Source organism: Eupeodes corollae, chromosome 2 (genome assembly GCF_945859685.1).
Source record: "Eupeodes corollae chromosome 2, idEupCoro1.1, whole genome shotgun sequence".
Lineage (NCBI taxonomy): Eukaryota > Metazoa > Arthropoda > Insecta > Diptera > Syrphidae > Eupeodes > Eupeodes corollae.
Genome location: NC_079148.1, coordinates 157,937,320 through 157,952,299, shown reverse-complemented (window position 1 = coordinate 157,952,299; position 14,980 = coordinate 157,937,320). Strand labels below are relative to the sequence as shown.

The following is a 14,980-nucleotide window of genomic DNA, read 5'->3' as shown; positions in this document are numbered from 1 at the left end:
TGATATTTCACTGTCTTGTGGAACTTTTAAGCAAATGACTGATTCTTAAAATAATTAAAACGGATTGTTGCATTTACTATGCCGTTAAGATTTTTAAATTACAATGTTTCCAATATTCCAATGGTTAAAAGTTCCTTCATTCGGGAAATAATCTTCTTTTTATACAACGTTCTTCCCGAAACAAATGTTGGGTTAAATTTTTTATCACGCGGAATCCATTTGACGCAAAAAATTTCTTCATTCAAACTGCCAGATAAATAACGTCAAATATGTTCAATATTCCAATAATTAAGAGCTAATCAACTCAGATAGAAATCCTCTTCTCATGAATATTTTACCAGGAACAAGTGTTGACTTAAGTAGGTTACTTAAGTAGGTTATCAAAGGGGACGCATTTAACAAACATAATTAGTTGTAATCAAACAGGAACACAAAAGTTTCCACCTTTTTCCAGATAACTAAAGTTATGTATCAATTAATAAATTAGGTGGCGCAACAGTCCGTTGAGAATTAGGGCCTAGTAACTTATAACTCTCACCCATCCCTGTGTGCGAATACTGTTGTCAGGGAATGAGGGGACCTACACTTTCAAGCCGAATCCGAACGGGTAATTTGAGATTGCACTTTTATTTTTTACTCTTGGAGGTTTTGTCAATTCGAACGCAAGACCTCTGGCAGGACAGTCTAACGCACTAACCATCATGCCACGGTTTCCAATATTGCAATAATTTAAAGCTGAGGCATTGTTTTATAGTTTTAAATCTGACAAGTTGTGGATTGGACATTTGAAGTGATAGGAGCGACCAATATAGGTTATTCGTCAAATCTAAGTTTTTGAAGAAAAAGTTGCCTAGGTTTCTTTTGCCTGGCATTTTGGACTGAGTGTATCTAAGTATTATAAAAGAAACTTCATGTTTTGTTCTTTTCTTTAAGTCTTTTTTTTAGAGTTGGCAAGCATATTAGTTTGATAGGAGTTTAAGTTTATATCGTAGTGTGTATATAATACAACTTTTGCCTTTGCTTCTGTAAGGCCAGCATTGTTGCATTCTACAATGGAGAGTCGAATATGATCGTAGTTTGTTTGATCAAAACAAACTTAAAAACACATTTCTACTGGTTTAACAAAAGTTGTATATTATTCTCGAAAGCCGCGAGCGCAATTCAATGAACTTAAATTACTTATGGCTGTCGCAGATTTGAGAAATTTTTCGTTTCTGTCTAAATCGCAGATATGGAACTATACATGGAATATTGAAGAAGAAAAGTTACAGATGCTAAGAAGCTTATAAGTGGTATTGTACCTATGGCAAAGTAGACGTGACGTATGCGTATCTGCAAAATTCTTATCTAGTTTACTTAAATTTTTTTTTAACTCTTTAATTTTTATCAAGATTTGTATATCTTTTATTGTGTACATTGAGTATATAAAGTTTTGCAATGATCACAGTCGTCGCCACTCATCGTCTTCATGTTGTATATACCTTTTTTCGAAATTAGGACACCCAATTTCGTGTTGGTGTGTAGAAGGTAAAATATTCTTGTAGCATAGGATTGTAAATTGTGTTTTGTATTCACGATAAGGTAAAATATATGGTTCGATGACGGGGCGTTAAAGTAGAAAACTAGTATTTTAAGCGGACAGAAAAGACGCGACGCAGCAGACGTCACGACGATGATGATGCATGGCTTAGGAATTGTCAAGCACATGATTTCAGATGGGATTTTCATCTGGGTAAACGCAAGGTGGTTTTCATTTTTTATTTTTTTTATTTATGCTGCTTTTTATTATTGTAAATTATTTTGCGAAAGGTTTTGTCTTTTGTAAAGAAAATGTTGCATTTTGATTTTATTTTCAATTAAATACGAAGTGAAAGTATATACTTGCGAATAAGCATTTAAGTGATTGTATAGTTTGTATACAACTGGGAATTATTTAATAAAAACCTCATAAGGGGCTTGGGGGCAATGATTGGATATCTGTTTGCCATTTAGTGATGCAGTTTGTGATGTTTTATACCCATAATGGTGAATCATCAGAATGCTGCAGAAACAAATGTTAATTAAGTTCTTATGTAATTAATATTTGTTAATTATTTAAACAAAATCAAAATCATTATTTCTGCTGTTTAATCTTGACTTATAAACTTATTGGAAATTAGTTAATTCTGTGACATTTTTCAAAAGCTAGTTATTTTTCGGTTTATTGTTTCAGAAGTTCAAAAATTTGTTTGTTATCCATATCCATATAAACGGTGATCTCATCGATTCTTTATTTGAAACGTTAGATTGGTCCATGACATTTACTTTTTGAAGATAATTTCATTTAAATGTTGACCGCGGCTGCGTCTTAGGTGGTTTATTCGGAAAGTCCAATTTTGGGTAACTTTTTCGAGCATTTCGGCCGGAATAGCCCGAATTTCTTCGGAAATGTTGTCTTCCAAAGCTGGAATAGTTGCTGGCTTATTTGTGTAGACTTTAGACTTGACGTAGCCCCACAAAAAATAGTCTAAAGGCGTCAAATCGCATGATCTTGGTGGCCAACTTACCGGTCCATTCCTTGAGATGAATTGTTCTCCGAAGTTTTCCCTCAAAATGGCCATAGAATCGCGAGCTGTGTGGCATGTAGCGCCATCTTGTTGAAACCACATGTCAACCAAGTTCAGTTCTTCCATTTTTGGCAACAAAAAGGTTGTTAGCATTGAACGATAGCGATCGCCATTCACCGTAACGTTGCGTCCAACAGCATCTTTGAAAAAATACGGTCCAATGATTCCACCAGCGTACAAACCACACCAAACAGTGCATTTTTCGGGATGCATGGGCAGTTCTTGAACGGCTTCTGGTTGCTCTTCACTCCAAATGCGGCAATTTTGCTTATTTACGTAGCCATTCAACCAGAAATGAGCCTCATCGCTGAACAAAATTTGTCGATAAAAAAGCGGATTTTCTGCCAACTTTTCTAGGGCCCATTCACTGAAAATTCGACGTTGTGGCAGATCGTCCGGCTTCAGTTTTTGCACGAGCTGTATTTTATACGGTTTTACACCAAGATCTTTGCGTAAAATCTTCCATGTGGTCGAATAACACAAACCCAATTGCTGCGAACGGCGACGAATCGACATTTCACGGTCTTCAGCAACACTCTCAGAAACAGACGCAATATTCTCTTCTGTACGCACTGTACGCATTCGTGTGGTTGGTTTAATGTCCAATAAAGTAAACTGAGTGCGAAACTTTGTCACAATCGCATTAATTGTTTGCTCACTTGGTCGATTATGTAGACCATAAATCGGACGTAAAGCGCGAAACACATTTCGAACCGAACACTGATTTTGGTAATAAAATTCAATGATTTGGAAGCGTTGCTCGTTAGTAAGTCTATTCATGATGAAATGTCAAAGCATACTGAGCATCTTTCTCTTTGACACCATGTCTGAAATCCCGCGTGATCTGTCAAATACTAATGCATGAAAATCCTAACCTCAAAAAAATCACCCTTTATAACATAAACAACAATGTTTCTGGAAAATTTTGAATCACAGTTGATCAGGTCCAAAGATCGGAGTTTCAAGTCATAAAAAGAGACTAAATCTACACAGATTATGTTGAGTTTGAAGTTATTTTTTTCAACCCACGAGAAAAACATCATTGTGAGTAAAGTTTCAAGTTTTTGAAATTTTTCGAGTTCAGTCACAAACCACAATACAAAAATACATGGCAACTCATAACACACATTCTGGTTGCTATGATAAACAAAACAAAACCAAACTAGAAATACAACAAGTTGATAAATCCTAGAGTTTAGTTGTCTTAATTTTTTAACTTTAAATTCAATTAAAAATATGGAAACATCTAAATGGCTAGAAGTGAAAGAAGATCGACCAATTCAAGTCAAAACTTTGCAATCCTGTTTAACACTCTGTGATTTGAAATCTGATGATTATATAAAACTAGTTGCCGTTGATATTTCATACGGCGGCGACAAAAAAGTCGCAAAACTTATGGTTTTCAAGGGAACGAAATTAGTTAGCGAGCAGGGTCTTCCTGGCATACCATCGGCCATTGAGAGTTTGTACACTGACGAGCCCCCGCCTAAGACCCCAAGTAACTTAAAGAGATCTGATAGTTGTGATATTGGAACAATTCTAAATTAAAACTTACTCTTCAAGTTCTTGCAGTTGCAATTGGAGAATCGATTTTGTTCTATCGGAATATGAAACCATACTTTAAATATACTCTGCCACCAATGGAAGTTGATGACAAGGAAAAGGAAATCTGGAGAAAATTGACAGTAGAAAGAGCTGAGAATCAGGATATACTCATTGAAAATCTTAAGCTTATGGACAGGAATCAATTGACTAGAATGTCTCAAAAATTACTGCAGCAATCTACTCAGGACCGTCAAGTGAGTATGTTACAATTTTTACTGACAAACTTTTGTGTTTTTGAAAATAGTTTCTGTAGGAAATTTACTTTCTTTAGGGTTTCTATTTTTTTGAGGAATTGTTTATTTATTGAAAAAATTATAGACTTTGAATATTGAAAAAATTATAGACTTTGAATATTTCAGGTGTCTTCTCATTTACGGGTGTTATATTTTTGAAAAAAATAAACTTCTAAATTATCATTTTTAGCCTTATCATTAGTTTAAGATCTCTTTTCACAAAGAAGGGAGGTATCAAAGTACTGATGTAATTATTAATATTTGTCATTTATTAGAACTTTATTAAGGAGCATACTGACTTACCACTGCAGAAGTTTTCAACAATTGTCGCGATGAGTTCTTTGCAGCGGGTATCGAGTGACATTCATCCACCAACATGTTTGGTTTTAGCTACTGAGAATGGCGAAATTATTATTTTGGATATTCAAGGATTTAGCATTTTATATCAGGTAATGGTAATGGTTGTGGCTACACTTCATTAAATTCGAATTTCCATTAAAAAAGTTGTCTTTGAAAATAAGTATTTAATTTATATATTATCTTCAACTTATTAAGGCCAGGACATGTTCTTATGAAACAACACCGAGCCTACTGAGTGTCCATGGTCAATACGAAGCAGACTTTCGCATAATAGTAGCTACACGTAATGGTGCTGTACATTTGCTCCGAAAATCTTGGCTAGAGGGCAAAGAAATATTCAAATTGAACTACCCACTTGCTGGACTCGTATTGGTTCCGATTGATGAAACTATAGCTGTAGCCGGAATGGACAAACAATTTAAATGTTATTCGAAGAAAGGGAAACAACTCTATGGATATGTACTTGAGGCGGTTCCTATTTGTTTGGTACCAATTTGCCTGCTACACTTGGGATTGACAATTGTTTGTGTTTCTTTGGTTGGAGGATTGGTTCAGCTCTTCATACAAAAAACCATTGTGGACCAATTCAAAATGGAGGAAACAGTAATAGCAATGATATTTGGTCGTTTGGGTCAGGAGGAATATGTACTTACTTTGATAACTGAAAGTGGGAATATGCACATTAAAATTCTCAAACGAAGTGCAACATTTGATGTTACAAAAGGAATATTATCAGACAAGAACAATGATGTCAATGTGAAGAAAATGTCCTTACTTGAAAAACCCAAGAAAAGTTCAATATTCATCGAGCAATCGCTACGTGAGAAACTTAATGCAAAAGGTAGGGGTTTAAATTTTACTCTTAGATACTAAAATAATACAATTGATTTTTATAGCTACATATGGAAGCTTTCAAGTTGAGTTATGGCGTTTACGTCATACTGCAGCACGAGCAACTGTCGAGGCAATAAACTCTGCGGAGAGTATGATATCAGGGGATATAGCTCACGCACCAATAAAAGTCGCTGCTGAGGTGTGCGGCGCTGGGCCTGTGTTTCGTTTGTTTTTAACCATACAAAATTTGTCGTCATACAAAATAGCCACGAATTTAAGACTTTTGCTGCACGCCGATAGAAGACACTATAAAATTGCAAAATCTATGTCAATGGTAAGTATGTTTTACTTTTGACATTTTAAAGAGGTTTTCACCAAGCTTAAAAAAAGTGAAAATAATTCATGATATTTTATTATCAACCATGAATTTTTGAAGGTGATAAATAATCCTTTACAAAGCCATTATTTATAATTTTTTTTATTAATTTCAATGTTTATTGGCCTTAGAAGAGCTATACCACTTCACATATCTGAACATTCCAGCCTTAAAGTTCAAAATGCTTTAAAACCTTTCTTTAAAAAAAATTGACGTTGCCAACAAAGTTAAGAGAAGTTTCATTTTACTAATAGATATAATGGAGCTCTATTTCAATTAAAACTCGGAAAGTCGAACCCAATTCACATCAATCCTTAATAAGAAAAAACAGAAAAATAAATACACAATAACTGCTAACTTTTGAGCACAAGTGTTATTAAATATTATAAGCTTTAAATCAGAAAAAGCTTTACACAAAAAAATACCCAACAAGCTTTGTTAGCTTTATTTAAGCTTTCAAATAGATTGAACTCTCTAAAAGCGTAAAAAGTATCATAAATAAAAGCTTTATTTAAATAAAACTTCAACTTTAAAAATATACGAGCTTCGTTTACTAAAAATCGAATATCACTGGTGTTGAATTAATAGCAATTAAATACTTTATTTTCTTATTTAAGATAGCATTTTGCAAATTTTTCAAATTCGATTATTTATTTTGCAGCTTCCTGCCATTTCACCAGGATCACCATTGAAAGTCGATTTTGAAGTGATTTCAATTCTTTCTCCTGAAAATGGTTTGCCACCGTTAACACTGACAAAGGATAACTCAATATTAAGAGTTATTATATTGAAATTGAATCAATCAAAGCCACTAATAGCTGCAATTATTGCAATGCCAGAATCAGAAGGAAGCTTAGAAGCCTAATTGATTTGTATTAATCTTAACTCTTTATTGTTGTACATAATAAATATTAAAATAAATTAATTAAAAAAATGTTGTCAATTTAATTTGCTAGTTTAATAGTGTGGATTTTAGATCCATAATGTAGAGAAAAGATTGATTGGTTGCTTAATGGGCGAGAATACAAAGTCTACATTTTCAAACATTTGAAGACAAAATGTGAACATTGTTTATAAAAATAATTTACAGTACCTTTTTTAAGATCTAAAGAGAATTTTCAAGTAACTAACACTTTATATAAATTTCATGAATCAGACATCATGTGGCTGATTAAGATTTTCAAGCAAATTTAAACTACCGCAGCATTAAACACCAAAAACTCGTTAAAATTAATAAAATTAATGTTGAAATTAATAAAATTACTGCTGGAAATATAACCTACCAAATTAGGACAAATAAAATTTATCATATTAAGACTATAACTAAATTCTATAGAATTATATTGCTACATGTGAATGTCAGGGAAATGCAATAAACCTTGAACCTCAGTTAAAATTTGCCTAATAAGATCATTGTAGATATCAAAGTCTATGTTTGGCACTTGAACTCTTATACCTCCACTTCAACTGATTTCTTTGTGCAACAATGCAAAAATATATATTTTGTACTGTTTGTATATATACAAATTGCATTTACAAAAATATTAAAACAAATATTTGTTTTTAATATTTTTAAATGTTTATCTTATCCTCAAATGAGACTAAAAATAATTACCTTTTTGCATTGACAGTTGATCGCGATTTTTATAGAAATGCAAAAGATTATGAAAAACTCTTAAGTACCTGCCTCATGATTGTATGAGTGTTAAAAGCTCTCTAAGCTCTGGTGAATAATAATAAACTCAAAGAAGTACTTTTAATTTAAGTCGACTCAATTTATATCACCCTGACTTTAAGCAACGAGTTAGTTTAATTGAAAAGACCGATCGTTGCAGTTGTTTTTCTATTTGTTTGTTATTATTTATTTGTTTTCTACCCTCCTCAAGTAAGTATTTGAAATTGTTTTGTTTGTGAATAAGAATATTTTGTTGGTTTAGACATAAAAATAAAATTTTAAAAGCTACGGAAACTTAAACAAAGTGTACATACATTTAAATAATTTCTATTATTATAATGCATAGACTATAGAATCGTAAAAATAAAATAAAATAAAAATAGTAATTTAAATGATCCTCACGTTTACCAATGACCGAAAATACACGAAATAGCTTTAAACGCCCCAAAACTATTGAAACAGTCGAAAATTTAAATTTGAGTAATTTTTGTTCTCTCCTCACGCACTTAAAATTGTTATATCACTTCTATCTGGAAAATAATTACATTTTAAACCAAGTTGATCAATTATTTTTATTTCTGGAAACATTTTTATTTATCTATAAAAACATTTTTAAATTTTTGTCGAAGAGTTATTTCAGATGCAATTATAATAATAGTTTAATAAACAATTGTATACCTTATGAATATTCAGGATTATTTACTACTTTTTTGTTAATTCTAATTGTTTTAAATATAACAGTTTCAAATTGAAAAGTAAAGTTTTTTACGCATCGGATTAAAGTTCAATTCAATTTTCAATCAAAAATAATCAATAATGAATGGTTTATTAAAACCCAATAGGTTTTAGAAATGCACTTATAAATAATTTTGTACTAACTTATTTTTCGGTGAATTATACACTACAGTGTTGTATAATTAATGGTGTGCTGATAGAGTGAAGTCAATTTAATTAATTTCATTTGGACAAAATTCTCATGAAGCAGCGCCGTATGTAAAAATATTCGTAAAATACTCAGAATAATCAGAAAATGAAGTCCACGACTGCATCGCAAGAACTTACTCATGTATCCAAAGAGTCTGTTTAAAAATACTTCCTGTATTTTAATGTTTAAATATATACCCTTAGAAAAGTTTGTTTTCAAAAATTTGAATGCCATTCGATTTCTTAAAAAAAAAACCTTACTTTTTCCAAATATTTATATGAAAATCGTTAGAGCAGTTTTTTTGAAATTTTGTATATACAATTTTTCTATTTCAATTTTAAAATATTTTAAGTATGCATTTATTTAAAGCCTATTAATATACGCTTATCATTTCAATTTCGTAAAAAAATAACTACCCGTTTTTAAGTTTAAATATTTAAATGTTTTTATTTTTAAGCCTAGTACGCTGCTGATGCGAAACGAAATTTTTCGGTGGTCTCCAAGTGTAGAGCGAAATTAAAACGAAAACCACAACGGAAAAATATTTGTGTAGAGTCTATATATCTATAGAGTCTATATCTATATTAAAATGAAAAACACCGAAAGTCACGAGTAAACAATTTTCAATTTTGATTTGTAAACAATTTTTTCCAATAAATAAATTAAACGTCAAAATTTCGCAAGCAATTAATATACCGGGCAATTAAATTGAGAACGAAAAGAGTGGAGAATTGTACTAAAAAATGTAGTACAGCTATCCACTAAAATGACACATTTCGTTGTTCAGCAGCGTACTGAAAAACGAAAAGCACACCGCAATTTTTCGTTTATGATTTCGTCATGTCATTTTTGTATGGGAAATTTCGTTTCGCATCAGCAGCGTACTAGGCTTTAAATAGAAAAAGTAAAATTTGAAATTTTCCATCATTAAATATTATCAAGACAGTATAAAAGGTTGTGCAGAAGAAAAGTGATTGAAATCGGTGGATTAACTTTTGACAAAACTTAAAAACAAAAAAATACAAATTTTCGATTTTTAGCCAAAAAAATTATATTATATTACTGTAATTATAAGTCGAAAAAAAGCATAATGTGAAGTCAAACGACTCAATGGGCTGTAGGAGCGAAGACAGGCAGACAGACGGACGGTATCGGGGAACCCTTTTTTTTCCGACTTCTCTATCATCTTAATGCCAAGTTTCATTCAAATCTGGTGTTCGAAATTGTTTACGAATGCAATACGTTATTTAGTAAAAAAAACACGGGGTTGGGTTTAATATCCCGGTTTTTATATTTCCGTTTCTTAAAATCCCGTTTTTTATAATCCTGCTTTTTATAATCCCGAATTTTCATAATCCCGCTTTTTGTAATCCCGTTTTTTACTATCCCGTTTTTTATAATCCCGATTTTGGAAATCAAAACTAGTTGTTTAATTTTTAAAAATCACGCAATTTTTTTAAATTAAGCAACTAGTTTTGATTGCAAAATCAAAATTAGAAGACTATTAACAAATTAAATATTTTTGTAGATTTATTTTATTGAAACCTTTAACAAACACAGCATATAACAAAAAAAAACAAATACAACAAAAAAATCAACGATACCAGTAAATCTGTAATCGAGAGGTTGATTTGCTGTAGGACACATATCTGTGCATATTTGTGCAAGAGTTAACATTGTAAACAAAAATGAATGTTCATGTACAGTAAAAACAAAACAAATATATTATATTATAATATTTTAGTCAAGTAATTTAACATAAAAACCTTTGACTCCTATTGTTTAGTTTAATGCACGTATTTTGTAAAAAAAAAACGGGATTGTCGGGATTGCAATTAATCGGGATTTTGAATAAGCGGGATTTCAAAAGACTGGATTTAAAAAAATTGGTATTTTAGAAGACGGGATATAAACCTTTTTTTCGGGATTTTTTAAAAACGGCATTTTAAAAAGCGGGATTCCTATACACTCCCAAAAACACGTATAAGTATTTTAAAACAGGAATCAATAAAATATAAAATAAAAAACGCCTTGCAATTAAAATTATGAAACTTCCAGGGTTTTAAAAAAAATATATCTATGACAGAATTGTACTAAGTATACATAATTTATAAATGTGTTTTTCGTTTTTAATTATTTTTTGTATCTTTTTGTCTAATTTGAATTTTTATTCTGGTATTTTATGTGCAGTGATGCGTGTGAACTAAATGAACATAAAATACCTACTTTCTACAAAGCTTCTAAATCTTTTCCTTTAAACCCTACCAATTAAAAAGTTATGCATAACCAAAAACTTTTTTTTGGGCATTTTTATGCTTGAGATAATTTGTACAAACTTTCTTATAACAATTTGTTTTGTAATTAAAATTGAAGAAAACAAAACTTGTGTGCGGTTTCATAAAATAACGTACACAGGTACTCGACCTTGATCTTTTGGATGATAAACAGGGGTCTTAATAATAATTAAAACAATTTTTTATGATTTAAAAGCTTACACTTTTAACAAGTCTCTTATATTGTCTTTAATTCGCTTTCAGATACTTTTCCAAATTAAGCATCATGTCACTTGACGAGGTATGTAAATGTGTTTTACACCAACCAAATTTAATTAAACTCAACAAAAAAAAGTAACGAACATAAACTTGATATTTTTGTTTTTCGTACACTTTCAGAGATTCAATGCTGCCGCTGTTAAAGTGAAGACATTCACAAAACGTCCAACCGACAGTGAACTCTTACAATTGTATGCTCTTTTCAAGCAGGCTTCTTTTGGGGACAACAAAACAAGTAAACCAGGTATGCTTGACCTGAAAGGCCGCGCCAAGTGGGAGTCGTGGAATGATTTGCAAGGCAAGAGTCAAGATGCCGCCAAAGAAGAGTACATTGCTTTGGTTGAGAGTCTTAGCCAAAAGTACTTGTAATTTGACTGAATAACCAAATAAAGAATTTTATTTTTCATTTTATATTATGTACCTACTAGAAATTTGTCACATTAAATAAATTTTGTTTCTTAGTAACTTCCAGGTGTTTGGCTTGTTAAAACATTGTGCAATGTAAAAATATTTACAATTAATATTGTAATGACATAAGTAAGTTGAGTATCCTCTTCATTATGAAGCTAGCTTTATTGACTTTGCATATACAGAGATATCCACTTTATAGTAATGTGATTTATTTAACTTTTAATTTTCCTGATTTCTTTAATACTTTTCTGCTTTGAATGTTTTGTAGACATCACAACTTGGACATTTATCAATAAACATGAGAAGAGTATTTGGAGTTGTCAGTATTTTTTTTAAAGGTCGATTAAATTTGAATTTTAATTCAAAATGAGTTCACGAATAAATTACTTTGTATTTGTATTTCTTTTTTTGTGCTCTTCAATCCCCATGAAAAATAAGACCACATTACACACTTTATAAAAAAGATACTAACATTGACTTCAAATTATTAACAATATGCAAAGCATTATATCATATTGATCTGCAGTTATTTTGATGATTAATTATAAACAAGTGGCTGATATTTTCCATTCAGCTACGAAGTAATGAAAAAGTCGAAGAAAACAACAAATGCAATCAGATGGCTAACAATATGTGAAAAGTTGAACAGGAAGACGATACTATGTTATTAATGTTATGTAACTTTTGTCTTAAACAACAAAAAGCTCAAAGAGAGAAAACTATTACACGCAATTGAATTTCAATCTTTCTTTATGGTATTTAATAACATTTATGTGAGTTGGATTGCTTTATTGAAATGTGGAAATGGAAACTGGGGCAAATAAAATATTAAAAAAAAAAAAAACAGGAAGTAAAGAATGTTTACCGTCGTTTTGTAGCCACTTGTCAGGTTTTCAAAGTTTAATTATAGAAATGAATCAAACTCTAATAAACTTTTCATGTTGAAATAACTCTTACTTACATCCAAAGCATACGTTATTTTAAAAAGTTCGTTGAGTTAACCACGGTTCAGCTTTAATCTCACATTAAGAAAATAGAATTTTGTGAATTTCTATCGATGATTTGTTGAAAAGGGTGAATTTTTTTTAAGCGGTAAAGTATGATAAGGTATTATTATTTTTGTATTATTACAGATTCTAATTTTGTGGTTTAATACTAACTAATAGTTTTTTTCAGTAAAGGGTTTCATTTTAAGTCACTAGTTGGCCAAGTGTCACTTTCAAAGCCTTCATATTTTTGACACTTAAAAACTGCTAAATTGATAAAAATGGAATTGTGCATTGAAATTGTCCAAATTTACTACAAAAATGAAGACAATTTTGCAGCAAAATTTTGTTTGCAAGAAAAGTTGTCTGCTTATTTTTCGAAACCTTATAGATCTTGTGACTTAACAACTTGTAAACTTTTTTTCTTTGAAGTTAGATTAGATGTCTAGATCTAGAGACGATAAAAGACCTTGAAGTGTAAATTCGTGGAATTACACTAATTATTAAGTTTTTAACAACAAACTTTTTAAAATTGATGTGAAAAAATCAAGAATACCAAAAATTGTGTTTTAAAAAAAATGGTCTGCTAGATAAATATCTTATTTAGTTTCTGGAAATAGTTAACAGTACATTTTTAGATTAGATAGATTTTTATTTACTTGCAATTATTTGTACAATATCATTAACAATATTTAAAGCATGGTTTTGCCGTCTGCCTGATTGACAAAGTTTTAACTGTATTAAAGTTTTGTAATTAATTTATTTGCAGTTGTGTAAACTACAAATTTTCATCTCTAATTCTGCTTCTATAAATAAGTGCTGTTTTGCAATATATATTATATAAGCATTTTAGACACATCTACTTCATTTAAGAGAGCTAAAGTTTCGTTTTCTGATAAAAAAATCTCTACCAAGTATATTTCTTCTAGTTTCTTTCAGGACTGGACACCTTCCGACAAAATGAAAAATATCCTATCGTTCAGCCATGTTGCAAATATCACATAGCAGTTTAAGATCTTCGCGATGTGGAACGTAATTTATGTTAAGCTAAGCAGTTCACCTTTTAGGCGAAACATGTTGGAGATTCGTACTACAGTATTTATGTCCTGGAAGTAAGATTATAATTCAGCCTGCTATATGCCTGTTCTGTGAACACATTTCTAAAATTTTCATCCAGACTCCTAATTACAGTACGGTGACAATTTTCATGTATTCTGTTCACTGAGATTTGAATTTACACCTGTATTTCCTGCTAACCCAATACACTCTTTAACCCTTCCAGTTTTGCTTTGTATCGCTTGTAAAGCTGCTTTTTTTGGTACGCGATTGTTGGGCATATTCAGTACTTTTAGAATGTTACCGACTTTCAGCTTCAACGTTATTACGAAGAGTGGGGATACGCCTTTTTCTAACATTAGCATGTAGTTTGGGGTGCATGAAGGGAGGCGAAATGTTCGTTTTAAATACAATCTCAGGAGTTTTTCCACAGTCTAACATTTTTTTGCTCCCCACACTTGGGCTGCGTAAAACAGGATTGATTGGGATAATGCTTTGAAAACTTTATATTTACTGCTAAGTGCAATGTTTTTGTTGTGGAAACATTCTTTCCATGCCACGTTAATCGCGGTTTTAGCCTTAAGAAGTTTTTCGTTGAGGTGTTTTTCCATACTAAGTTTTGCGTAAAATGCACTCCAAGTATTTGTATTCTTTCACTCCTTCTATGTTCTCATTGTTCAAGTACCATTGTTCACTTGAGCTTAACCTTCCTCCACCATTCTTGACTTTTGACTTGTTCAGGTTCACTACCAAGCTTCATCATCTACAATATTCCGAAAGTCGGTTTATCATAAGCTGTAAAGATTGCTGTGAGTTTGCCACCAAGACTATATCATCTGCGAAGAGTAAGGCTTTAATGACCTCTCCAGCCTATCTAACACCTCCTGGTAATGCGTCAGTGATGTCATTTATAAATAGTGCGAACAAGCTAGAACTGAGAGCACAGCCCCATCTTACTCTCGACTGCGTCTGAAACCATTCCTGCTTTCCATTCCATACCGCTGCTCTCGTGTCTGCGTACAAGTTCTGAATACCTCTTCCAAACTTAAACGACATCCCGGATCCAAACAACTTGAACATCAATGCGTTTCGATCAACCGAGCCAAATGCAGCTTTAAGATTCACAAAAAAGTGTATTATTTTTTTTCCAAAAAAGATTCAGCAATGCAATGAAAGAATATATGACCCTTAATCCGGCTTGAGACTCACATAATAGTTTATTCGAGTCTATCCACGTGTTCAGTCGCTTTAGTAGAATCACAGTAAAGATTTTATAGGAAGCGTTTAAAACCAAGTTTTCTCTATAGTTGGCTGGAGCTTCGATCTTGAATTTTTTGTGTATCGGAAAAAATCAAAGCATC

At 31.5% G+C, this 14,980-nt stretch overlaps 2 protein-coding genes across 2 annotated transcripts; both read left to right on the top strand.

Annotated features, from left to right (window-relative positions):
* The first annotated feature begins 3,782 nt into the window (after positions 1 to 3,782).
* LOC129946083 (Bardet-Biedl syndrome 1 protein homolog) lies at positions 3,783 to 6,941 on the top strand. Its single transcript, XM_056056113.1, has 6 exons — positions 3,783 to 4,104; positions 4,170 to 4,405; positions 4,720 to 4,893; positions 5,000 to 5,645; positions 5,701 to 5,972; positions 6,676 to 6,941. Exons 1-6 carry the CDS (start codon positions 3,843 to 3,845, stop codon positions 6,877 to 6,879), a joined length of 1,794 nt encoding a protein of 597 aa, XP_055912088.1. The 5' UTR covers positions 3,783 to 3,842; the 3' UTR covers positions 6,880 to 6,941.
* An 824-nt stretch (positions 6,942 to 7,765) lies between these two features.
* Positions 7,766 to 11,631, top strand: LOC129948046 (acyl-CoA-binding protein homolog). The gene is made up of 3 exons (XM_056058857.1): positions 7,766 to 7,899; positions 11,152 to 11,188; positions 11,287 to 11,631. The coding sequence occupies exons 2-3, from the start codon at positions 11,174 to 11,176 to the stop codon at positions 11,533 to 11,535; spliced, it is 264 nt and encodes an 87-aa protein (XP_055914832.1). The 5' UTR covers positions 7,766 to 7,899; positions 11,152 to 11,173; the 3' UTR covers positions 11,536 to 11,631.
* The last annotated feature ends 3,349 nt before the right edge of the window (positions 11,632 to 14,980 follow it).